This window comes from Mauremys mutica, chromosome 7 (assembly GCF_020497125.1).
Source record: "Mauremys mutica isolate MM-2020 ecotype Southern chromosome 7, ASM2049712v1, whole genome shotgun sequence".
In the NCBI taxonomy this organism is placed as follows: Eukaryota; Metazoa; Chordata; order Testudines; family Geoemydidae; genus Mauremys; species Mauremys mutica.
In genome coordinates, this window is record NC_059078.1 from 110,850,772 (window position 1) to 110,878,069 (window position 27,298).

A 27,298-nucleotide genomic window follows, 5' to 3' on the forward strand; every position below is an offset into this window, starting at 1 on the left:
TGGGGATTTAAAAAAAAAAAAATCTTTTAAAAAAAATTAGCAGCCACAGTGACAATTAGCAGTATTTCACTTCTTGAAAACAAACAAGAATTTAATCTAAGTGGTAAAAATTATCAGCTGGAACTAGGGAAAAATATGATTAAAATGACTAGACCTAGTTAGAAATGAATAGTAAGATGTGTACGGTACACCTGGTCCACATAAAGTATCTTGTTCCAGACTGCAAGAGAAGTCTTATAAAATACAAGGCATCTTATAATTCAGTAGTTGAAACAAAACTATAAAAGGTGCCTTCCACAAGCTTCAGTTAACAAGCATTTCATGACGGCTGGAGTATGAAGACAACACTTAGTAATTAAAGCTTAGGCACGTGTGTCTACAGGACTTATAAAACAATTAATAAATTGATTCATTTTTCTTTTTACCTAACACCAGCTGGTTGTAGATCGGCTTACTGTAACAAAACAGTCTATCGGAGATAATCACTTTAAATTAACTACAGATATGCCATGATGATTAATAAAATCCTGGGCTAACTCATCTGCCTTGCAACATAATGCAGTGAATAAAGCACACAGCTGAAAGGCAAACAAACACTGCCGTTCTAATTCCACCTCTGCCAGTGACTCACTGTGTGACCTCAGGCAACTCTGTGTTAACACAACAATATAAACATGCGAGTGTACAGTCTGCAAACTAACATATGACTAACCATGTAACCCATAATTCAAGATTACACCTTCTCATAGGCTAAACCATCAGTTAGCAAAAATATCTTAGCACTTTTCATCCCACTACTTTGCACATTTTACAGGCTATGGGTTCAACCCTACAAACTCATGATGCACAGAACTCCCACTGAGTATAATGTGAGTTCCATGCTGGCTTTACAGGACTGAGTTTGCATCCCACTACTTTCATTCACCAATGAATCCTTTCATCTATCACTGAAATGCAACTCTCTCTCTCTTCAGTGGATTTCAGCAGCTGTTCAGCTATGCACAGTAATAGTACCCAATGGTAACTTTATCATAAGGATGACAAACTCTGTACCCTACTGACAGCCAGATCCTCAGCTGGTGTAAATTGGCAATGGAGACATATCAACTGAAATCAATGGAGTTTTGCCAAATTGTATCAGCTAAGGATCAGACCCTGAAACTAAGGGAAGGAATTCTAGACAGGCAGACTGTAATAACCATAGTCAGAATTTGGCTAGTACACTGGACTGTCATCTCTTATCTTTTTAACCCCAATCAGAAACATATTTCAGTTAGAACTTAAACCTTAAGACATGTTAATGCATCTGTGTGGGGAAAAGTGTGTTGACTTTTATCTCTTTGTTCTATAATCTGCTAAATTTACGGAAGGAATGTGATGAATCTGCACACAGGGGTTTTGGAGCTCCATAAATCAGTGAAGACGGGACAACATTCTGATTTATGCTGAGATGTGACATATAGTGCCTTAATTTGTTTTTAAGTGGAAAAGAAACAGATGCTTGTATATTTGCATCTATACAATTAAGTTGTCATTTAAACTTTTGCAAAATATATAACTCTGAAAGTCTTGGGAACTGCCTTTCTATTATAAATATGGAATTCAATTAAACTTGCAGACTAAATTACACCAAAATACATAAAGGCCTTACCATATTAAAACAAGAAATGTCCTTTACAATCTATGAATTCCTTGACAAAATGCCAAAGAAACAAAATACTTCCAATTTTGGATAGTTTCACAGCGTGTAGCATTTTCACATATTTTAAAAAATTTCCATCAGATAAAATCTGATGAGCTTGCACAAAGAACAAAAATATTTCATGATGTCATTGGGATTTATGTCATCTAACAAAATATAAACGTTAACCCTAAAACATATAATAGAATTAATACTGAAACAGGAGCATAACTGTATCCAGTATACTAATCCTCTGTGCTAGGGTAACTGCAGGCTCAGCATCCAAACAAATGATTATGTTGATAGTGAAACAAGAAAAAGGCGAAAAGGAAAGTTCAAGTCTTAAGATTGGGAAGGAGAAAAAGGAAGAGAGGAAAGATGGAAAGTAGTAAGGCAAGGGGGAACTTGATAAGGCAGAAATTAAATATGGGGGGGGGTAGGCGGGGAAGAGAAACACTCTGATTTGAAAAAAATTGTACTTGTCTTTCACTTGTTTCCTTTCAAAGAAAGGTGTTACAAGCAGGGGCGGCTCTAGCTTTTTTGCCGCCCCAAGCACGGCAAACAGGCTGCCTTCGGTGGCTGGCCTGTGGGAGGTCCCCGGTCCCGCGGATTTGGTGGCATGCCTGCAGGATGTCCACTGGTCCTGTGGCTTCGGCGTACCCGCCGCCAAATTGCCGCCGAATCTGCAGGACTGGCAGACTTCCCGCAGGCAAGCCGCCAAAGGCTGCCTGACTGCCGCCCTCGCGGGGACCGGCAGGGTGCCCCCCGCGGCTTGCCGCCCCAGGCATGCGCTTGGAGCGCTGGTGCCTGGAGCCACCGCTGGTTACAAGAACTGTGAAACATACAGTCCATTGGAATTACTTATTGGTCTCTCATAAGAGACAGCTTAACATACTTTATGTTCTTTTTTTGAACATGTAATTGGAAGCATCTTGCTTTGCTATTTTAGCAAACAGTGGGTCTTAGAAAGAAAGAACCATGTAGCATGGACTACTATTTTCATACAAATTTTTCACTCTGCATTCATATGAAAAAAAACCCACCACCCTAATTTCTACTGACAAAGGAACTGACAAAAGACAGGTCCTCAGATCCATCCCCCATGAACATACTCCTGGATTCTCATACAAATATTGCAGGAAAACGGTCTTCCTCTGTTTGATAAAGCCTAGCACGTGGTGGGTATTATCGCAACCTAAAACCAATAAATCACCAGCACTGCCACCTGAAAGCACTTCATGGATTGCCTTTGTTCCTCCCCCACGACATCTTTCATTTGTGTGTGTCATTTAAGATCTCCTGGAACTACCATGAGGGTTTTCTAGTGGTAGACTCCTGCAAGGAAGCTTTATAGTATTCAGTTATGTATTCCAAAGTAAAATAAGCATTGATTCCACATGTGTTTTTAAAAGTCGCTTACATCTGAAGCTTAATTAGTTTGTTTTCAAAGATGCTGGCTATTAAAATATTTATAACAGAAAAAAAGTTTGCTTTTCTGCTTCCTCCACACACTGCTTCCTCCTTGTGCACACAGAGAAAGCCAAATCCCCTCTGCCCACTGACACAAACTGTGGTGCTCCAAGGAAAGTGAAATTGGATTGAAAGGCAAGCAAAAAGGAGAGAAAGAAATTAGGGCAAAAGTTCTTATTTACTTTAAAGTGCCATAATGAGTAGGTTTGAGGGAAGTTTATGAGAGAAAATACAGATGTAAAACCTTTAATGTAATCTACCCATTTCCTGCTGCCAGTGCAGCATTGCTCCCTAGTTTATGGGCCACATCTTGCCAATGAAGCAAAGCCCAAATGACTGGGGTGGTTCTGAGGAACGAGAACACTGATCCCATGTAGCCATGTCATAACTGCAATTACAGAGGATGGCGTAAGTGGCCCACTGTTGAGCTCCTACGTGGGGGGGGGGGTTGGCTCCCAGAGTGTACACCCACGGCCCACCCACATTGCTCCCTTGTGTAGTGAGCTGAGAAACCTACCACAGAGTTCACTTCTAGGGCACGCAGTCTTCAGGAGCTCGCCTCAGTTTTGACACGGAGCAGCAAAAGTGATTTTGCTTCCACTGCTTTTGGCCTTCATGCCCGCATTGACTGAGCACAGGATTAGGCCGACAATCCCAAGTGCTTTGCCCAGTTTGGTTTTGCTGGGAAGACAATCTAACCAACCCTGTCATTAGGAAACTCTACTTGTTATACCACCTTACTTTTCCTGTGCTATGCTAGTCCTGGTTACTACCCATTAGACCACCCTAAAAGCTTCTCCTTCCTTGGCATTTACAACTTCCAAATATTTGAAGGCAGCTATATGCAATCATGTAACCGAACCGTAAATATTTGTCAGAAAATGCTCCCCATAAGTCAGCCGTCTAGCTCATAAATCATTTTGTTGCTGATCTCTGAAAGCCCTCCAATTTGGCAACAATTTTGAGATGTTGCATTCGAGCTGCAGTCTCACCAGTGCCACAGAAAATACATTATTGCTTCTCCAGTCTGAGACAGGATTTCTGCCTGTGCATATCCAGTAAGCTGGCTGCTACCACTCTTAGACCTTTTTCAGCACTACTGCTTTCCAGATCTCTCTGGTCCATTGAGTATCATGTGTTTGGAATTATTTTCCCAAATATTACATACCATATATACTTGCTCATTAGCCCGTTTGTTTATAAGCCGACTCCCCAAAACGGATAGGTAAAAATAGCAAGAACTGTATGACCCTTTCATAAGCTGACCCTATATTTCAGGGGTTGGAAAACTTTGGCTCCCAGCCCGTCAGGGTAAGCCACTGGCGGTCGGGATGCTTTGTTTACTTACTTGGAGCGTCTGCAAGCATGGAGCCCCTCAGCTCCCAGGGGCTGCAATGCGCCACTTCCCACAGCTCCCATTGGTTGGGAACAGAGAACCACAGCCACAGGGAGCTGAAGGGCTCCATGCCTGCAGATGCTCAAAGTAAACAAAATGACAATGTATTAGATATTCAATTAAATGATTCCATAGAGTTTTAAATCATCAAGTTTTGGTGTAGACCCGTTTATAAGCCGACCCCCGCTCTTTGATGCATCACTTTTTTACCAAAAATATTTGGCTTATGAAGGAGTATATACAGTATTCTTGGGGGCTTTTCTGGGGTTGGCTCTGATTTAAGTTCCTATCTTTAATGCTTTAGTAATTTAACTGTATTTGACCATGAACATTCTTATTAATGCAAGGTTAATTATGCTATGGTCTAGAAAAAAAAGTAACGGCCAGAAAAAGAAAACCCCCAAAGAGATTTCTGTTTCTCATTGACTTCAAGTTCTTTTCAGTAGAAAAATGGGTCAGTCAGTGGAAACCAGTTGCATTCTACTGGTGCCTACAGCTTAAAATCCTATTTAATTTCCTATTCCACTCAGAAAAGCCACATTACTTCAAGCAGTCTGTCTTCAGTCAGAAGTGCATCGTTTAAAGGAAAATAGCATGCACACTGCTGCAAGAACTTAACTATTTTGGGAATACCAACTGGTAACCTGGACTCATACTTCAGATCTATCTGTTTCTGCCACAGACACATTTTCGTGCCTTTCTGAGCCTGCCTTAACATGATAGGGCAGAACACAATTTATTCTTCATCTTTGATGTTGTCTTCAAATGATTTATCTAAAGGTAGGAATGTTACCTTCTGCTTAGAAATTAAATTGTTGGATGGGTGTTTTCATGTCACATCAGGATTTGAAAAGATCATTACAGCAAAATTTTTAATCAAGAAATAAGTTAAAATCTGAATACATTAGACTAAGTAACTGAGGTTTTTAAACTGCTTTTACGGTTGTGTGACATTTAAATGCAAATAGATACATAAACACTAGAGTTGTGTACAGAAATGGAAGTGTTTAGTGAATATTCAGACAAAGTAAATTTTGAATTGACTGCGTTTGTGACCTTTTCATTTTCATATTCCATGATCATTCATGTTTCTTAGCACGAACACTCATGAAGAATGAAATTTTAGCTTGATATTCACCAAATACAGATGTACTATTATTTGGACTACAAATAGTAGCACCCAGAGGCCTCATTCGGGATTGAGTTCCCACTTCTACTATGTGTTTGTACAACTCATAGCGCAGTCAGTTCCTGCCCTAACCAGCCTATAAAATAGAATATGTACATTAGATCGCAAATTGTCAGTGTTACTATCTGTGCTGCATGCTGTTAGCTACACAAGTCATCTAACCACCAAACAGACAATACCACGTGCCTTATATTATAATCAAATATAAAATTCAAAACGCACAACGTACTGATGAATTACATAAGTCACATGGTATTGTCTCTGTTCCCTCATTGGACAGTGTAACATACCATGAACTTGGAATGGCAAATTGAAAATTACCAGCTGATCAACAATTATTTGCTGGAGAAAGCTGCAAAAAATGAACCGAAATGAACTGTTTGGGGATATTGTGCAAACTTTTTTTAAAAAAAATGAAACTGATGAAATAATCTACTAGCTATGAATTGTAACTAAGGTGTAATAAAAAACACGGCTAACTGTCAGGATATGCAAACACGTTAACTTCCGCTGTATATAAAGAGAATGATCGTGCTTTATGTTTTAGGAGCATACTGTACATAATGCATATCTTTTTTCTCTTTCCAAAAACAATGTATAAACCCCAAAGAAACCCGGGCACTTAGCTAGCATATATGCTCATCTGCCATTCCCTTATTTATCTACTCCAAGGGACCATAAACTCATGTTCTTATGTAGCAGTGAGACTGCCTCCCACTCTTCTTGTTTCCAGCTGCTTCTACAGCCTCTAGGCTCTTCCTTCCTAGGCAGCCTCCCACCCTAGGGAGTTGTAGAAGCAGCTGGAAATAAGAACAGCCAGCCAGTTAGTTCTCCATGGACTACCTCCAAACTGTTCCGCAGAGCAAGTCCTTGCAACGTTTTACTGTGTGTGGCTCTGCAGAGCTGAGCATTTTCCTTTTCTTAAACTGCTCTAATCTCACTCCGTGCAAGTGCTAATGAAATCCAGGAGTCGTATTTACTCTGTGTGGGTGGTAGTATCAGCGGAAAGATCCTGATGTAGAAAACTTAGTCTGTCCTCACCTCACACCCTGCCACTCCTCTCTGTTGTCTTCTCTTTCCTTTCTTCTTCCTCTTCCACATTGTGCTTTCACCTACCTCATCCTCTTTTCCTTCTTACTCCTACCCTGCCACCTTTCCCACCATTTTATAGCCTATGTCCTGCCTTTCCTGCTATCTTCTCTTCCTCACATCCCACTCGACTGGACAATGTCTGTTCTCACCCATGGTATCCCCTTGGCTCCTTCCCATTGCCTTGTCACTATTTTCAAAGAACAGGTTTGCATTTGCTTATCTTAACCCATGAATGTACAAAGAAGAATTTAAGACTTCTCAGAGTAAGTTGGTAGATACGCAAATGAAGGTCAATCCAAACCGTACCTGCCAAGGATGGAGTGAAACAAAGTATTTGTATTACATAGTCATTTGTTCCACTGAGAGTCAGAAAGACACAGGAAAGAATGTTTGGGATACAGTAAAGATTTTGCAGGCATGCTGCTGGTAAGAGCAAAAGGAACCTTTAAATGTTATAGGTAGGAAAAGTATGTTGTATCCTTTCATAGGATGAATTAGACAAGAGTTCTGAGTTGACCGATATCTGATTTTGTAATGAACTCTGGACTGAAATCCTCTGACCTTGCTGGGGAATAGATTAAAACTAAACACACTGGAGGAGCTACACATCTGAGTGTTTCAGATGATGCCTACTTGCCTGCTGTATTTATGTTAATATTTCTTACACTGGATGTATGAAGTTCATTTAAATAGGAAGCCCAAATAATTAAACAGTATGATAAGCATCTCAAGCAATCTGAATCCAGCAACATTTAAATTATATAATTAAGTTCAAACAAAATGTACCATTTTTGCAGATAAGAGGAATAGTGTTTATAATTATGCCTTTGCTTTATTCACAAGTCCACATTCAATGGAAGAGTGACTCAGTATTCTTCTCAAAGAATGCTTTTGATCTGGGTATTTTTTAAAGCAAAATTTTATAGAACATGGTACCAAGTACAAATATTGTCCATTTTAACATTTGGTGTTAATATAGCACGTTCCATCTGAGGATGTCAACATGTTTTATAAATGCTAATTGACAATTTCACAATATCTACAAGAGGTGTGTACTGCTATACCCCTGAACCAGCCATAAGACAAAACTTCCTCTCATGGCTCTAATGATTACACTAGCCTGGGTATATGTTAACCATTTAGTAAACTATACTTTTCTTTTTCGGATGGATGCTTCAAATATCCTTGCTTTTATAATGTACAGATTTTTTGTATAGAAAAATGTAACTACCAATATTCATTGCGACATAGCTTTTAAAAATCTATTCAACTTGTCAGATCACACAGATACATTACGGTCCATGCCATTAAGCTATATTTTCTGTAAACATTACAATTAACAATAGCTTTTAGAAAAAATAGAGTTTAGCAAGAGAAATGTACAATGCCTTGACTCACCTGAGTATCTATTTTAATTAGTGCAATATCTGCTTTTTCATCAACATCTTTAATTTTGGCTTCGTATGTTGCACCATTCTTCAGCTCCACTTTTACCCTATGTTTATTGGTGACTACATGGGCATTTGTTACTATTAGTCCATCTTCTGAGACAATGAAGCCTGAACCACTAGCAACAGGAACCTCCCTCTTTGTAAAAGGAAGCCTAGAAAATAGGGAAATAAACATTTAAGATTGAAGAAAATTCAGGTTGTTCAGAGATGACAAATCATTTGTGATTGTTTTCGTTCCTAGACTGCCAACAAGTATTTGGCACTTTTAAAAACATTTTAGAAAATTTAGTTTCATTTATTAAGTATATCCTTTAACATTTAATTGGACATGCATTAGTCTACTGACGTCAAAAATTTGTGCCAAAATTTTTAAAAAGTGAACATACTATGTTACTTAAGTGTGACGCATATTTATTGTCTTGAATAAATATTATCTTGAAAACAGTGCCATTATTTTATATCCATATATGCGTATATTAACTGATTCTGGCAAGTTTAATCCTTGTGAGCTACAGAAATATAAATCAAAACTGGGTATCTTATTTACTTGCGAAACAATTCAATATGAACCACAGCAGGGGCTATCTTCTCCACCACATCTGCAATAAAGTTGTATTTGTGCCGTAGGCTGTTAGGATCTTCCTGGCCTGAAAATGGACACAGAAAACACATGTTATTCTTCAAATGGCAGACGAAGAATCGTTGCAAAACACTTGCATTAAAAAACACTAGGTAGAGATTTCTTTTTAAGAGGAACCATAGAGCCCTGAAGTTTTGAGTCTGATCCCCGCCCTAAACCATTCCCTTAACTTCTGGAAAAAAGTTTTACTGGCAACGTAGCTGGTTCATAGGGCAAAGGGGTCTATGGAAAATTCTGAATGGATTATGGAATCTCTTTCTATATCCAAGGTAGTTGCGCTAGAGGGGGAGAGAACCGCAGGACAGAGTACTAGGCTGGAAGTCAGAAGACTTGGGTTCTAGTCCCCCTTCTGCCACTGACCTTCTGGGTCTCTGTAGGCAAATCAGTTCATATTTATATGCCTCCATTTCCCCTCTCACCCTTCTCTGTTCTATTCAGCACAACAGAGCCCAATCTCAGTTGAGGCTGCTGTAATACAAATAATAACAACTCAGATTTGAGATGACCTAATTTAGCCTCTACTCTCCGGACCCCTTCATACAGGACTCAGCTGTAACCGCACTGCCTGTAGAGCTGGGAGTATAACTGACTTTTTGGTTCACTGACAGTTCCAAAAATTAAAAAAAAATAAAAATAAATGGTTTGAGTTGAAATGAATCTTAAAATCACAAAAATACCCTCCAGTGAATCGAAAAATCCATGTTGGGTTGAATGAAACATGTCATTCGATTTGAAACATTTTCTATCTGGTATTTTTAAAGTGCTAGATTCACAAAATGGCCAGAGGAAGTGGCTGGGGTGGTGCCCCCTCCTTGTAACTTTTAGTACAGGGCACTCACCTGGGATGTTAAGACACCCAATTCCACCATCTGCCTTATGTGGAGAAAGGATTTCAACTCAGGTCTCCCACATTGCAGAAGGGTACCCCAGTCACTGAGGTATGGGATTTTCTGGTAAGGAAATCTCTCAATCGCTCGTGCTGAAGTGACTCTATTTTTAATAATTAGTCATTGGAACAGGACATGAACTTGGGTCTCACACATCCTAGGTAAGTGCCCTAACCACAGGTAAGTGCCCTAACCACCAGGCTAGAGTCATTATCACTTTCTCTCTGGACCATTGACTAAAGCAGGGGTCCCCAACGCGGTGCCCGCGGGGGCATCTAAATGCGCCCGTGGCTGGCAGTGGAGCATCTGCCGAAACGCCACCGAATTTCTGTGGCGTTTCAGCGGCGACGCCTCTCGATGACGCCACTTGCCGCCGACAAGAGACGTCATCGAGAGGCGTCGCCGCCAAAACGCCGCAGAAATTCAGCGGCATTGTGGCAGGTGCTCCACCACCGCCACAGTCCTGCGTCTTGCGCCCACCAGACGAAAAGGTTGGGGTCCACTGGACTAAAGTATTTCATACAAAGTAGAATGGCTTCAACAGGAGAGTCAGAAAGACCCATCCCAGAATACCCTATCACCCGGTGTTTACAGCACTCTCCTTTTAGGTGTGAGAGCTGGGTTCAAATCTCTGCTCTGAATCAGGCAGAGGACACATCTGAATCCAGGTCTCCCACCTCTCAGGAGAGTGCCATAAGCACTGGGAATTTGGGGAGCAGTGCGCAGCACCATCACACCTACTCCTGCTGGCTGTCCTTTGTGTGGGATAAGCATGGTCAAAGCACACTTATAAGATCAGGTGCTAGAGGCAGGGGTGAAAGTAACTCACAGGACTTACCAATACATAGAGGACATGATGGCAACACCCATTTTATCATGGTGTGTGTGTGTGTGTGTGTGTGTGTGTGTGTGTGTGTGTGTGTGTTCCTACTGTATTTCCCACTGCATGCATTCTATGAAGTGGGCTGTAGCCCACGAAAGCTTATGCTCAAATAAATGTGTTAGTCTCTAAGGTGCCACAAGTACTCCTCATTCCTTTTGTTTTAACCTCAGTCTCTTAATCACATCTTGCTACAGTTATAGGACAAAGCCTTGTTTCTTGGTACGGGACTGTTGGGAACAACAACACGTGTTCTCTGCATGTGCCTACAGGCAAATACAATTGCTTTGTTTTCATCAATGTGACTGTTTTGATCTCATACACTGATCTTGCATTATAAAGGCACAAAAAAGAAATTGTTAAACAGAAAAAGTAAGGGACTCGGACTCTTATAATCCTATAATGTAGTATTTCCCCTTCCTCTTTGTCTTTACTGTAAGTGTTTAAAGTATTTTTACCATGTCTGTTTTCCATAAGTCATCAATAATATTTCTGCACTAAAAAAAAAAAAAGAGCGTTTCCTGTAAATGTAGTGCAAGGTTCCATAAACAATTTTTTGGTTGTTCTGACCAATTTCCCCAAAACTGTTTAAAGGTCAGAAATATGTGTCACGGTCTGGAGTAGTGACTGTGGTGGGACTACTGAAATGCCTTAGGCTTTGCCTGCATGACAGGGATCCCCTTCTTCTTACAGGAATCACACAAAGCTTAATTATTTGGGTTTTGTCCATATGTGAGAGATTTTTGCCCTACTAGAATTAAGCATGTTAATTTCAAACTTTTTTTTACGCACATAAATTTATAAATATGTAAGATTTCAGAGTAGCAGCCGTGTTAGTCTGTATTCGCAAAAATAACGGGAGTACTTGTGGCACCTTAGAGCCTAACACATTTATTTGAGCATAAGCTTTCGTGGGCTACATCTGAAGAAGTGGGCTGTAGCCCACAGAACCGTATGCTAAAATACATTTGTTAGTCTCTAAGGTACCACAAGTACTCCTGTTCTTTTTAAAATATGTAAGTTTCCAGTCAATTTCCTTTATTTTATATATATATATATATATCTCCTAGAACTGGAAGGGACCTTGAAAGGTCATTGAGTCCAGCCCCCTGCTTTCACTAGCAGGACTGAGTACTGATTTTTGCCCCAGATCCCTACGTGGCCCCCTCAAGGATTGAACTCACAACCCTAGGTTTAGCAGGCTAATGCTCAAACCACTAAGCTATTCCTCCCCCACCCTTCATGTTGTAATCCTCTGATCTGTCAAATAGATGAGACTAAAATGTGGTTTTATAATACTATAGGTATCTGTGATAGCATATCAGACTCTAGGACCCTGCTGAGAGATGCAGGACTATTATGACGACTCACCCCAGCACCATACTTGGAGGGGTCTCATTAGTTACAATTCAGAAGAACAAAAAGTAGATGATTTGTAAGGCAAGAGAGTGAAGCATTGCAGAGAAAAAAATAAAACCTAGAAGGAGTCAGTTCAAGGGGGAGTCTCAGGCTCAAGGAAGGAAAGCCCAGGAAGCCTGGTGAGTTTTAGGTTATGTCTTATATTGCAACCAGAGGTGTGATGGCAGCTCAGGTGGGAACACCCGTGCTAGCTTTAATCTAATTAACATGGCTAAAATAGCAGTGAAGATGCAGCAGCATTGGACTCTGGCACAGATTAGCAACACGAATAGGCACCCAAGATTCCAGGCAGGCTTGTACAGACAAGACGCTATACCAGCTAGTCTGCGCTGCATCCCTCATCCTTAATTTCTCATATGTGCCTCGCTTCTCCACATCACCATAATATTTGAAGCCTCCAAAGTGCTTTATATAGCAATTTGTTCACTGGACATTTGCAAACAACAGTAATTACGTACTGAACTATAGTGACAATTCTCAGTTTGGACATAAGAATCTGTATTACAAAGAGAATGTTGGCTAGGATACCAGAGTTATCACCACCTAATCTCTTCCTCAAAGTGCAGCAGGCTCTTGAACTTCAGTTTAGGCTTCAGAACAGGGCATAAAGGATGGCTGACTAATGTCTTATCAAAATGAGTTATGTATTGCTTATTGGATAAATTCGTTGCCCACTGAACCACAGCACCATCATCTGTAAAGCTCTGCTGACCAGTTGCATTACCAAGTTATTTTGGAAACTGGGTGAATAAGAATGATAGTTTGGAAGTATTCATTCAAACTAAACAGAAGCTTGACAGATTGTCCGCGTGGATGAGTATTTTGTTTGGCTTAAAAAAAAAAAAAAGCCATGGGACACTGCCACTTAAATCAGTTTTCTTTTTGTACACCACTTATAAAATAACTGGATATTAATAACAATGTTGTAGGCACTTAGGGCTATATATCCTGTCACTGAGACATATTTAAAACTGCCATTGTTAGTGATGGGAACTGCACAGACAGACAATACGTAGCATTACTGAATTGTTTTCAATCTTTTTTCATTATAACAAATGCATACATGGTAAGGATATTAAAAATCTGATGAGTCGTCTTGACTTTACATTTGAATCTACAATTGCAAAGAATTTTAGAGCTAAGACTGTCATGGTCTAAAATTTGGACAATTGTGCAGTCTCCAGTCAAACTGCATACATAAATGAAAGGCCAAAATTAAATTCATATTGTGTCTGAAAACATTAGGTAATAAAGACTGAGTCATGGCATGGTGACCTAAATAACTCAGACCCCTCCTTTTCCCTTCTTATGTATTAAGAGATTCTTGTGTTGTATAATATGGTTTTGCAACAATAGTTTAAAATGGAATGTAAGACATATCTGGGTTTTTTGAAATACGTAAACAAGAATCAACCAGCATTCACCAATGAAATCTTTCACTGGGACTGTACCCAGTTAGAAAAACAGTTAGAACAGTGAAAGTAACAGTAATATTAGAAGAGAGACAATTGAGCTATTTTTGCTTACACTGAAAGAAAAATTACAAATATATCAGAAAAAGTGGACCATTAAAGGGGTATATTCTCCCCTTCATATATCTAATGCTAATGGTATTTTGGTGAGCATATCACATATTTGCAGGAGTTACTGTATGATCCAACAAGTCTTCACCATCTCTATTTTTTATGTTCCTACTGTGACATTATATGATTAAAATATGACCACGTAGATCATCATTGTACCTTCTAGTGCTATATAATTGCAACAAATCTTGTACAAAGTATCTCAAGTAAGGTGTCTATGGAAAGGTTATGATTTGCTGAATATGATTATGCTATTTGTATGCATGTATCATTTTTGTATTTGAAGTTATAAGCATTGGGTCTATACTTGTATTTCAAATACGTTCGCTCCTGTGGTAACGCCCACAGGGTATTTAGCCTGCACAACTTGAAGGGACTATTCAAGTTAAATGCCTCCTCAAGGAACACTTAACTCACAATGGATATGGGGAGATGCCTATCTACCCTTAATGAACTTTCCTGTGATGGCCTCTACTATGACTAAGTATGCACGGTCATGTGACTCCAAACACCATCTCTTCCTTGTTGTAATTTTTCACAGTAAGAACAATGGGTTTCCTTTCAATTGGCAGAAGCTATAAAAGGCCCTAGAAACATCTCCATTTGGCCTATTTCCCACCCAAACCTCTGGACTATGAACTTATACTAATGGGAGCATTCTAACCAAAGGATTGAGGACCTTCCAAAGCAACCAGAGACTTAACCACCCAGCAGTTTATTCTGTCACTGCTACAAGCCTGATTCAAGAACTTTGCAATTATTTACACCGGACATTCTGCGCCAAAAAAATTAAAATTTATTAATTAAAATTATTAATTTAATTAAAAATTGCACAATATTCTGCAAGTTTTATTTGTCAATAAATAAATGCAGAGGCTCTGGCATGGCAGTGGGGAGCACAGAACACTGGCTGCATGAAGGTGGGAGATCACCCTGGAGCCGGGACATGGACTGACCTGATCCTGACACAGCACAAGGCCTGGGCCTGCCCAAGGAACAATCCTCTGCACTAGGCGTGGAGCAGGCAGGCTCAACCTGGCAGGATCCAAGCGTGAAGGGGCTCAGTGTGGGGGGATCCAGGTGTGGGGGTGAGACGGTTCTGTGTAGGACAATCTGGGTGCAGGCAGCTCAGTGGGGGATCTAGGTGTGGAGGAATCTGGATGTGCAGAGGCTTGTTGGGAGGGCACCAGGTGCAGGGGCAATGGGACTCTGCAGGAGCTTCCAGGTGACGGTGGTTGGGTCTCAGCAGAGGGGTCTGGGGGTCTCAGCAGCAAGTCTGGGTGCTGAGGAGTGAGGCTTGGTGGGGTGGGGGGCTGGGTGCAGCTAGTTGGGGGTCAGTGGCATGGGTGTCTGGATGTGGGAGCTCAGGGTGCTGCAGGGGGAGTTCATCAGGGTGGGGGCTTCAGTGCAGGGAGCTCAGTAGGGGGTGGTCTGGGGTGCGGGTCCAGAGGCAGGGGGTCTGGGTTCAGGGGGGCTCCAGATGCAGGGGTTGAGGTTCAGTGGGGTAAGGTTCGGGTATGGAGGGCTAGGGGAGTTCTGTCTGTACTGCGTGAGGCTTGACAGAGGTGTCTGTTTATGGGAGGTCCAGATGCAAAGGGGTTGGAAGGATGGAGGCGCAGCTCCTCATACAATGACCCCTCCCCTCCGCAGCTGAGGAGTGATGGGGGCAGGAAGCAGGTGAGGATGCTGAGCTTCTTGCAGCTGAGGGAGGTTTCTGGGGGTGGGTCTGACACAGCCCCAGCCACTCCTTGCAGAGGAAGAAAAAGTCCCATCCTCTCCTGCTTCCAGCCCAGCCAGGACTAGCAGCTGATCCTGGCTCAGATGTCCCCAATCCCGTGGTGATTTACCTCTCTGCCGGCTGCCTGAATCTATGTATATGCGCTGCTAGAGAGTGGTGTATGACTGCTCTTGCAGCTTCTCTTTGTTTCCCTGTCAGAAAGTCATTTTTCTGCAGGGAAGCAAAGAAATCTGTGGGGGACATTAACTCTGCGCACATACAGTGGTGCAGAATTCCCCCAGGAGTAAATATTGTATTTATTTGATTCCTTTAACCAATTTTAACTCTCACCTTTCTTTCTTTTTATAAATAAATGTTTAGATATTAGATACTAAAGAACTGGCAACAGCATGATTATTGGGTAAGATCTGAGTTGTATATTGATCTGGATATGTGGCTGGTCCTTTGGGATCAGAAGAATCCTTTTGTTTGATTAAATTGGTTTTAAATAACGACTCATCTTTAAGTCTAGTGCAGGGATTGGCAACCTTTGGTAGGTGGCCCATCAGGGAAATCCACTGGTTAGTTTACCTGAAGTTTCGGCTGATTGCAGCTCCCACTGGTCACAATTTGCCGTTCCAGGCCAATGGGGGCTGCGGGAAGTGGCACGGGCCGAGGGATGTGCTGGCCACCACTTCCCACAGCCCCCATTGGCCTGGAACGGTGAACCACAGCCAGTGGGAGCTGCAATCGGCTGAACCTGCGGACGCTGCAGGTAAACTAACCATCCCAGCCCGCCAACAAGCCGTTTACACTGCTGCTTGCTGAAGAAAAACTTTTGTCTTGCTTTAAGCACCTGTGAATGACAAAAGTTTTATCGTTCAATTGGCAGCGTAGACAAAGCCTTACACTGAGAGATGAGCCTGACCAAAACTCTGGCATTGAATATTTCGGAACTTGGGGAAGTTTGTTTCTTTGCAGATTAAGCCCCATCTCTATTTATAACACACTGTGTTTATTGGGTTTTGTAATTCTTGTATTGAACTATTATACAATGCCTAGTGCCCATGGGGATGGCTAGGGGTGATTTATTAATGAAGTTACAAGGATGATCATCAAGTTAGTGATGATTAATTGGTAGATGATGACTGATTGACTGAAACACTAATAGATTACAACATGAAAATTTCCTGAGGCAACTAATTTCCAAAGAATAATTGGAAAACATCATGGCTCTCTGCACCTGAGCATAAAGAAAATCTCTTATTAGCTGTCCATTTTCGTTAGAGGGCAATGCACTCGCGCATACTTTACATGAAGTATACCTGTATACTTCAACCATTCCAGACTACTCTCTCAACCATTCCAGACTACTGCACCCCTTTCAGGAGTTTGATTTGTCTTGCGTACCCCCAAGTTTCACCTTACTTGCTTACCAAAAAAACATAAAAATTCAAAAAAGCGTCAGAGCACATTATTACTGAAAAATTGCTCTCTCATTTTTACCATATAATTCTAAAATAAATCAATTGGAATACAGATATTGTACTTACATTTCAGAATACAGATCAGTATAAACATGTCATTGTCTGTATGAAATTTTAGTTTGTACTGACTTGATCAGCCTCCTATATCTAAGAGTTGCACACCACCACAGCTAATATATGCTAAAACAGCCTATTACCACCCCATCTTCCCTCTGAACCTTTTACTGGTTTATTTCACCCACATTACATAAAGTGTAAGTGGTTTGGAGCTGTGACTGTCATTTACAGTAACTCCACAAACTTTACCGGGTAAAGGTCTCTATGGACCACAAACATTCACAACTTACCTTCAAAAGCTTGACAGATTTAGACTGAAGGTTTAACCCATCTCTGATCTTTGCACGTCCTAGCACAGAGTAACAGAGTGCTGGAACAGCAAGTGACCAGTATGGATTCTAAGCAGAGACTTCAGAAAAGAAACAGAGCAGTCAATCAACACTAGCAATAGAGGGGATGGGAACATTTGGGTGAACAATTTCATTTCATTCAAGTCTCTGGACACCTCAAGAAAGGGAAAGACAATGAAAGATTCTCAGACTTTATAGTCTGGTGGTTAGGGCACTGGGCTGGGATGTAAGAAATCCTGAGTTCAAGGCCCTGCTCTGCCTGATTCAGGGCATAGTTTTCGTCACAGAACACTCTGAATCAGGTCAGTTAGTGTGTGGCAAAATGGGGTGTGACTATACAGAACACTAACTGGCCATGTGGTCAGTACATCATGTACTGAAAGTTCTGCAGTGTGCTTTGAAGTGGTGCTGTTTCAAACAGGAGGGTAAACCAGAGATCTGTACCCAAAAAACCTTTCCAAACCAAAAAGCTTAGGTTTCGATCTGAAAACAGACATGAGACACAATTCCATTTTTGTGAAAACCTTGAAAAGGTTTTGTTTCAATATGGAACCAAAACAAACTTTGAAACCTCAAACTGCTGCAAAACAGAAGTGTCATTCTCTGGACAGCTCTGATTATCAGTACTCTTATTAAAAGAAAAATAAAAGATAGTGTACATGCATATACACGCTAATTGTTTGAAGCATCCTCTTTGAAATGTGTGTGTCTAAGTGTAGTTTTGTACTTGAAAAAGATTTCCTCTACCACCAACACTCTTGTGCTTTCAATGAAATAACAGGTTTGGGATTTTTTGTTTTTGTTTATTTTGTTTAGGACTCTTTGTGAAGCAGTAGCATCCTCAATGAAAAGGTCTGGTTTCAAGAGTGTTTTTCCTTCATTCATCAGAACCATTGTTAACACCACAGATCTGTGTGCTCAGCAGCAGATCCCGTGGTATGCTAAAACCAGGCTGGTGCCTGGTAGCCCTTCAGACAGTAAGGCTCATATCCAAGGATTAATCTTTTTTCCTTGTTAACTCTACAGTTATCCAAATTCTTTCCAGGAGGTCCTTGCACCATATAAAGAATAAAAGCTTATACCCACAGCATCCTGCTACAGTATCTACTGATAAGCTACAAACAGTATCAATTTTGCACAAGCAAATCGACTTGCTGCCAATCGACTATTACTTCATTTACCTGCTACTTGTTTAATATTACATATACACTATGGTTACAGGCCCCAATTCAACAAAGTAGTTAAACACATGCTTAATTTAAGGTACAAGCTTAAACCCAACTGAAGTCACAATACTCCAGCATAAATGAAGTCAATAGGACCTGAGCACACAATTATATGCTTTGTTTGAATAAGGATGATTGCTCTATTCGGGGCCACAGAACCTTAAAATGTTATCCATCCTGCAGGTGATTTCCAACTCTGGGGAAAATTCCATTGAACAATGCATTGCAGTCTAAAATGTCTATTCATCCAGGACAGCTGTATTTTAAAGCTCTGTAACTGTAGGTTTTTGTTGGTGGTGGTTTGGGTTGGGGGAGGGTTGATTTTTTTTCTTTAAGTGCAGCATATTTATTTATCTCACAGTGAAAGGTACTTACTGCTCCATTGGAAAGTAAAGAAAAATGATAAGCTGAAATTTTTCTCCCCATCTCTTCCATTTTATCTTTAAAATTACATCAAACTGTAAACCATAATATTCCACGTACTATTGAAGGATAAATTGTGTAATCCACTATAAAGGAAAATGCAAGGACAGTATTAAGAAAACAAGAAGCAGCAATTTACATGTTGTAAAGACAACCCACTTATCCAACAGCATAAACAAAGATCACAAGAAGGGGTTTTGAGATGGTCGTCTGTCAATACTGCCAGCATTATTGTGCTAACAAACTAGAGAGGACAAACTAAAGAGATTTCACCGACAATTGCTTAGGAGGAAATAGCTATACCCACTACATAATATCCCTAACAAAGAATATACTTGCATGACAGAGAGTACCATGGAGATGTTTCACATGTCTTATTCAAGTGAATAATAAATTGAGCAAAATCTAGTATTCACTTACTCAAACATTTCCTGAAGCTAGAAACTCTACAGGATTAGTGGAGGTTTTAAAGTAAAGCTTCTTGTTTGGTGTCAACACAATCTTCAGCAGAGTGCATGCACTGTATTCTCATCTTCATAATATTTACATGAGGATCAATTCTTTTTTGGCTAGCTCTCGGTAATCTGGCACATGGCCTGATCATGCTCGTATGAATGTCAGCCTCAAAACTCTTGCTTCCCTTGTGGATAAAAAACACTGGTGTCTAACTGTAGTCTGTTTCACTGTTTCATGGTTAAACAAACACAGGAATCTATACCAAAGGCTATAGAACTAAATAGCTTCCACAACTTCTGACTGGAGGCAGAATGGACTGAAAGGATGAGTTGAGGGTTGGGCAGGCAGGAAGTTCTAACATGAATTCTACCACAGACTTGTTTTGAGGTGCTGGATAGCTCACTTTACCACTCTGTACTTCAGTTCTTCCTGTCCCCCAAACTATAACATGGACAGTAAAGTTTACCCACCTCAAAGGGGTCTAAAAAGAAGTAGTGCTTTGAAGACAAATTATTAAGGAACAAGCATAGGTACTGGACATTTACTAATAATCATGTTATGCAAACCAGTGCTTCTCAAAGTCAGGCCGCCACTTGTTCAGGGAAAGCCCCTGGCGGTCCAGGCCGGTTTGTTTACCTGCCGCATCTGCAGGTTCAGCCGATCGCGGCTCCCATTGGCTGCGGTTTGCTGCTCCAGGCCAATGGGGGCTGCAGGAAGCTGTGCGGGCTGAGGGATGTGCTGGCCGCCCTTTCCGCAGCCCCCATTGGCCTGGAGCAGCAAACCGCGGCCAGTGGGAGCCACGATCAGCCAAACCTGCAGACGCAGCAGGTAAACAAACCGGCCCGGACCGCCAGGGGTTTTCCTGAACAAGTGGCAGCCTGACTTTGAGAAGCACTGATGTAAACAACGTAACATAGGCAATGCTCTTGCTTATTTATAAAATTGGAGTCAAAATGTGCAAACACCTTTAGAGAAATTAATAATCCACCACAGAAGTCTTCGAAGAATTTGTTATTTCAGTTCCATGAATTACTCTAGGTTCTTAGTGAGGATGAGCTAGACCTCTGTGGACACAGGCCGACCACTGACACACACCCCATGCAAATACTGTATCTCCTTATCACTGAATAGAAGTGATAAATGCCCACCCGGGGATAAAGTGCCTATGGCTTTCTTATTGAGTATTATAGTTTAGTCCTTATTTGGCTAGGATTTTAATGATGTATTTTAAGCAGGAGATCTTCCCACCACTAATATGAAAGCTACCGTTAGTGGTGTATGAATCAGGGAAATATCCTTATTATGACTTGCTGAAAATTAACATCGGGATTGCTAGATAAACATCAAATGGAACATTTTTTTGCTGAAGGAAGTGTGTCTCGTGGTTATGGCTGGGATTCAGGACTTCTCAGCAACGCTACTGACTCACTGTGCAATCATGGAAGTGTCATTCATCTTTAAAATGAAGTATGCTCAGGCTTAACTAATGCTTGGAGAACCTCAGATGAAGCTGCTATATAAATGCTCAAAGCCTGCAGAAATTCTTCTTTAAACTGTGCAGCATTAGTGTGCCATCAAAACAATCTAAAAGTTACATCAGTGGAAACATCCACATCAAACCAATTGATTTTCAAATCAATGAGGGAGACACGTTGGGATGATTAAATGGAAAGAAACTGAAGAGCACAGTGACAAACAACAAAAATAAATCAGAAGTGAAAGACCCTCATTGTAAATGTAAGTGGTGAGGGGGAGAGCTGGACTTCCACAGTGGAAAAAACAATAGAAATGGAGCTTCACTGTCCAACAGTTGCCCCACTCCCAGCCTTATGTACCCCCAGAAAGTTCTGTTCAGGTGCAACATCTGGTCCAGAGCTAGGAAAAAGCTAAAGAGGTAGAAGAAAGATATTCAGGACAAGGGTGAAGCATATTGAACTGGGAAACGTCACTGAGGAAAACCTGCCTGAAATAGAAACATTAAGACATGTACTTTTGGTAGATGTGGAAAAGGATCTGCCATAGATTCTGCAGACAGAGGCAATGAGCACTTCAGCCAGCAGGATTCAAAGCAGACGTGTTACGTTCTTTTCTGGAGAATTCTGAAAACACAATGGATGAGTCAGCAATCATTCCGCCTTCTCCTTTTTCCACCCTGCTCAGTTTACAGCATTTAAAGCTTCCAATTCGGGTCAGCATCCTATTCTCCTTCCCAGTTCCATACTCCCCATAGAGAGAATGAATACAAAGCCCATTTAAATGGCATTAGGTAACAATCACATGGCAAGTTTACCTATTCCAAATGTAAACAACAAAAGTGTTATCCGGAACATTTCTTTTAACTATTTTAAAAAAATTTAAGGTCACGTTCTGAAGGCATGAGACTTTTGCTTTTAATATTTAACAGATGGCCCTATTTTGGGGAGACTAATTTTTTTTTCATTTTCTAGGACTATTTGGCTATCAAGGGCAAGAAAGCAGGGGAAAAACACAAACTCAACTTTTGAATCGCTTCCCCTAATGGCAGAAGTTAAAGATGCTTATATAAATTACTATGCTAAAAAGCTTGATATCACAGAAGAAGATAGGACCGTAGTCTTAGCTGAAGATTTTATAGCTATTGTGTAACAACCACAATATATTTTTATTCTATTCTTATATAGCACTTTTCATCCATAGGTCTATGCTATTTTACTTCCTTTAGGGCCCACATTCATTCTTTCCCCCATGCATCCGACGAAGTGGGTATTCACCCACGAAAGCTCATGCTCCCAAACGTCTGTTAGTCTATAAGGTGCCAAAGACTCTCTGCTGCTTTTACAGATCCAGACTAACACGGCTACCCCTCTGATACTCTTTCCCCCATGTTATTTTCAAACTGAAATAGTCTCTTTTTTTACCTACCTCGAATTACTAAACCTCAGGAAATCATGAAGTGATAGGTGCATTTATTGCAATAAAAAGGTCAGGGATAGACATCAAATTGAAAGAAGTAAGGTGTACAGAAAAGCTTGTACGCCTAAACCTATTTTGCAGAAATTTCAAAAACTTATGTTCTACTCTGGAAAATGATTTATTCATTCCTTTAAAAAAACACAAATATCCAAGTAAGTAAGGCATTAAGCATGGATGCCTTAAAAATTAAAGTGTATTTACTAATTCCAACTACCATGTAAACCATTCCTAAACTTGGTGGTATCTGTGTTTCTGGTAAAACCTTATAAATAACTCATTGTGGAGAAGTTATGCAAGTCCATAGAACTGGATTTCAAACTCTGGTAATACAAAGAATATATTTTCAGAGATCACACCTGAATTTTGAAAATACAGCATAAAGTGAATAAAGTGAGACCAATTAAGTACATTATAGGCAGTCTCTTTTTTTTTTTTTTAACAGTCTATTCATGAGGAAAAATGACCAAAAAAAGTATACTAAACATGTGTTTAACCTTACCACAAATAGACCATGAATGGGTACAAATACTTTTCTTAATGGGACTACTATACCCATTCGTGGGACTATTTGTGGTAAGGTTAAGCATGGGTGGGCATGTTTTAGAGCAGTGGTCACCAACCAGTCGATCGCAATCTCCATCGGCACAGTGTGGCTGCCGCTAAGGCTGACTCCCTGCCTAACCTGGCCCCACACCACTCCCAGAAGCGACCAGTCCAGCCCCAGGGATGGGGGGCAGGAGTCTTCCTCTGTGCACTGCTCCTGCCTACAAGCATCACCCCCGCAGCTCCCATTGGCTGGGAGAGCTGCGGGGGCAGTGCTTGCAGAGAGAGCCACATGCCCCCTCGCGCCGCCCCCCAGGGCCACAGGGGCACGATGACCCCTTCCGGGAGCGGCGTGGGTCCAGGGTATGCAGGGAGCGTGCCTTAGCTTCACTGTACCCACCACCAACTGGGAGCTGCCGGAGGTAAGTGCTGCCCGGTGGGGAGGCTGCACCCCAACCCCCATCCTTGAGCCCCCTCCCAGAGCCAGCACCCTGAACCCCCTCCTGCACCACGAACCCCTCCTGCACTCCAAGCTCCAGCCCTGACCCCCCTCCAAGAGCCAGCACCCTGTCCCCGCCCTGCACCCCAACACTGCCCCAGCCCTGACCCCCTCCCAGAGCCAGCACCCTGTCCCCCCTCTTGCACCCCAACACTGCCCCAGCCCGGACCCCCTCCCAGAGCCAGCACCCTGTCCCCCTCCTGCACCCCAACACTGCCCCGGCCTGGAGCAACCTCCTGCACCCAAACTCCCTCCTAGAGCTTGCACCCCTCAACCCCCGCCCCAGGCTCAGCTCAGAGCCCCCTCTCACACTGCAAACCCCTCAGCCCTAGCCCAGATCCCGCACCCTCTCCCGAACCCCAAGCCCCTGCCACATCCCAGTGAAAGTGAGAGTGACGGTGAGGGAGAGGGGGATGGAGTGAGCAGGTCGGGGAAGGGTAGATCCTGGGATGCCCTTAGATTCAAAAAGCGATCCTGGGCTGTTTTAGAGGATTGAGGTGTACATTCAGAGCTCTGACTTTCCTATTTCATTTTATTTCTAGAGACAAGGTGGGTGAAGTAATATCTTTTAGTGGCCAACTTCGTTGGTGAGAGACACAAGCTTTCACATCGCTCTTCTTCTCCAGAGCTCTGTGGCTACAACAACACTGCGTATTTTTATTTATAGGTATTTATTCAATTAATTTTCCTTTATAAAGGACTTCCCCCAGAAATAGAACACGTCCTTGGCAGAGCATTCATAAGGCATTACACAACCCAAGCAGTTTAAGAGTGTCAGTTTGCCTTCAGCCTTGTGCCTTTTACCACCAGCCAAGGTGTGCTAGAATAATCCAGAAATGCAAAGCCTAGCATGTCTCACTGCCTAATTCATCTTCACTGTTTGAGAGACTGTAGCTATCGGGCACAAAAATCTTCTCACTTCATGGATTCCAAAAACTGCAGCAGTAATGAACTGTGCTATTTCTTTTGGTTTTTTAATCTGTAGATTATATGATCAGATGGTGTAAATCAAGGCAATTCACTGTAGTGCTTCTCCAGTACAGGGAAGTCAGATTTTTTAAAGAAGTTAAAGTTCTTCTCCTAAATTAAAGCCACATGAGCAAAGTCAGGAAACACATGCACCTGCAACCCCATAAAGAACCCTCCTTTCTTTTCCCACATTCTGAAGCCAAATCACTACAATAGTGCAATGCATTCACTTTCTGACTGGACCCAATTGAATACCCCCTTGTGTACTTGTATTACCACCCAGGCAGGCCCGGGATCTCAGAGGCCCCATCAGTTTGAGAAGAGGGGGTGAGGAAAGAGTGGCCCAAACTTTATTTCAACAAAATTTCAAAGAGATTTTGCATGCCATTCACAGCTTCTATTTCCAATATTACCCTCCAAGCACACACAAGCTCTTATTTGCAAAAATTATTTTCCAAGGTCTCCAATTTCTTGGACAGCACAACATTTTCCATGAACGTGCCCCACCACATTCAAATTCCACTTTTTCAAGTTCTTGCTGCTTACTCTTGGTTTTTATATATTCCTGTAAGGTGCTCTTAAATTTCAAATCAAGGGGGATGAAAGGATTAAGTCCAACCCTCCAAAGCTAAGCTTCATTTGCTCATTAGGACCTGAAGGAAAGCCTACAGTAACTCCAAAACTGCTGCTGACTCCCAAGAAGGAAGGATTAGAATGGGAAGGGGGGTAAAGGTGAGCTACTTCAGACAATCCACTTCAGATTAAGAGGAGAGAGGGAGCTGTGTGAATACTTGGCTTCAGAGACATTTCAATAGCCAGAGTTTGCGAATGCCTTCTGTTCTTCAGGAAATATTTTGTTGGTGTATTTCCACTACACAAAACAACTCCCTACTGAGGTAAGAAAGACCCAGTCAAGAGGGAGAGAAGAAAAATCAAATTCAGGCCACCTAGATAGAGTAAGATGTAGCCACAATGGGAGGAGGAGAGGAGAAGAAAGCTATGTCAATTATTCTCTTGGCTGTAAAGCTCTATTTTGTGCACACATTGTATTCAAACCCCCCAGCCTAACAGATCATTTTTGTGGATTTAGTGTGTACTAAGTAACCTATAGAGTTCTCTTAAAATCTCTCCAGAATGCTAAACATGACATATCTATTATTATCTTCAGGAAAACAGCTGAAAGCTCAGTTCACAACAAACAATATCAGCTTTCCCCTTGATAAATATCTGGCTGAGTTCTTGACCTTCCCAGATTTCTCAGCTGAGTTTCTCTTCCTGCTCCGACTATTCATTTCTGCAATGCTTTCCACTGCCAAAACCATTCAGCCACTTCAGTCCTATAAGCTAAAGAATTTAAGTAGTTCCATTTACTGTTCTTTCCCATCATTTGCTACATAGTTCTCATTTCTCTGTTGTTTTCAAAGTACTCAGAATTAATGACAAATGGTTACTGACCTTCCATTTAAATCATTCTGCCAGATAATTATAGTGTGTTATTTGGACAAGATGTATGTCTATATAGTGCATTTCAAAATATCAAGTTAGTCAGATTTAGCGATGAATAAACTTCTTCCATTTCTGAAACTATGAAAGGAAGATGTGCTGACTGGAGGTTATAAAATTCAGTAACCCATAAAGCTGGGCTGTGCAGGACACAGAGCTTTCTCAGGGTCTGGTCTGAGACAAACTCCCAGAAAATCTAAGGAACACCCCAAACCTCACTACCTTCTGCTCTCAGTGTAAGGCACGAGTCTTCAATCTGCCTTCTCCAATAAAAACATAGGGCAGCATATAAATTTTTAAATGACACAAAACAAAACCCTACCAAAACATAACCTTGCACTGCACACACAATCCTCCCCCTGGGGACGGAATGAGAGAATGGAGGAACCACATGTGACACTGTTAGTCACACTGTGTAATGCACTATTGAAAGGCACTCTTTTCCTACAGTGATGAGGGCAGTATAAGAATCTACACAGAATAGAAGGCGGAGTCCTAACGTCCCAGAACAAGGGCTGTTAGAAAAGGGTTAATATTATACAACATTCACAAGAAAGTTTCTATCCTTCCTCCTAGATGCAAATGTTAAAAATTATCCTAATTTGTCCAAACTTTATGCTGTACCCTTATAAGAATGTCAAGCAAGGATACAAAATTTTGTGAGATGCTGTCAGCCTTGTGCCTTGTCCCTACGAATGCCCGTAACTGTATAATGGGAGAAACAACAGCAAAAAAAAATTATATTTAGGAAGTTATTTGCAAAGGTCTAGGATTTTCTTCCCTTTGACCTACAGGACAAGGCCAGGACAAGAAGAAGTTAGAGCCACTGAAACACATCTTTGTGGAAGAAGGAGCAACAGAAAGTTTATTTCCTAGTAACTCAAGGTGATCTGCCTTAGGTATTTCTAATGCCCTCCTCACTGCAGTATCTAGATACCAAGTACATCTCTACCCTGATATAACATGACCTGATATAACATGACTTCGGATATAACACGGTAAAGCAGCGCTCGGGGGGGCGGGGCTGTTTTACTGCATTATATCAGGCAGTGGGGCTCGGGCAGAGATTTAAAGGGCTCAGGGCTCCCCGCAGCGGCCGGAGCCCAGGGCTCTTTAAATCACTGCTGGAGCCCTGCCGCCACTACCCTGGGGCTATGGAAGCACTTTAAAGGGCTCGGAGCTCTGGCCATGCAGGAAGCCCCAGGCCCTTTAAATCATTGTCAGAGCCCTGCCATAGCTACCCCACTGCTACCCTGATATAACGCGGTTTCACCTATAATGCAGTAAGATTTTTTTGGCTCCCGAGGACCGCGTTATATCGGGGTAGAAGTATACTGATACTTTGTTTTGATAGTTTCTGAACCCTCTAGGCTGATATTTCTCATGCTTTTTCCAAAGATGGAGAATTTCTTCTGCTTTGTTAAAGTA

General features: G+C 41.5%; 1 protein-coding gene across 1 annotated transcript in view; it reads right to left on the reverse strand.

The window, feature by feature from the left end:
* The window catches only part of HTRA1 (HtrA serine peptidase 1), a 45,851-nt gene that overhangs the window by 11,034 nt on the left and 7,519 nt on the right, over positions 1-27,298 (reverse strand). Inside the window, exons 2-3 of the mRNA XM_045025682.1 lie at positions 8,827-8,926; positions 8,227-8,431 (exon numbers count right to left, since the gene is read on the reverse strand). Of these exons, the coding sequence (XP_044881617.1) occupies positions 8,227-8,431; positions 8,827-8,926 (305 nt within the window). The remainder of the gene's footprint in view (positions 1-8,226; positions 8,432-8,826; positions 8,927-27,298) is intronic.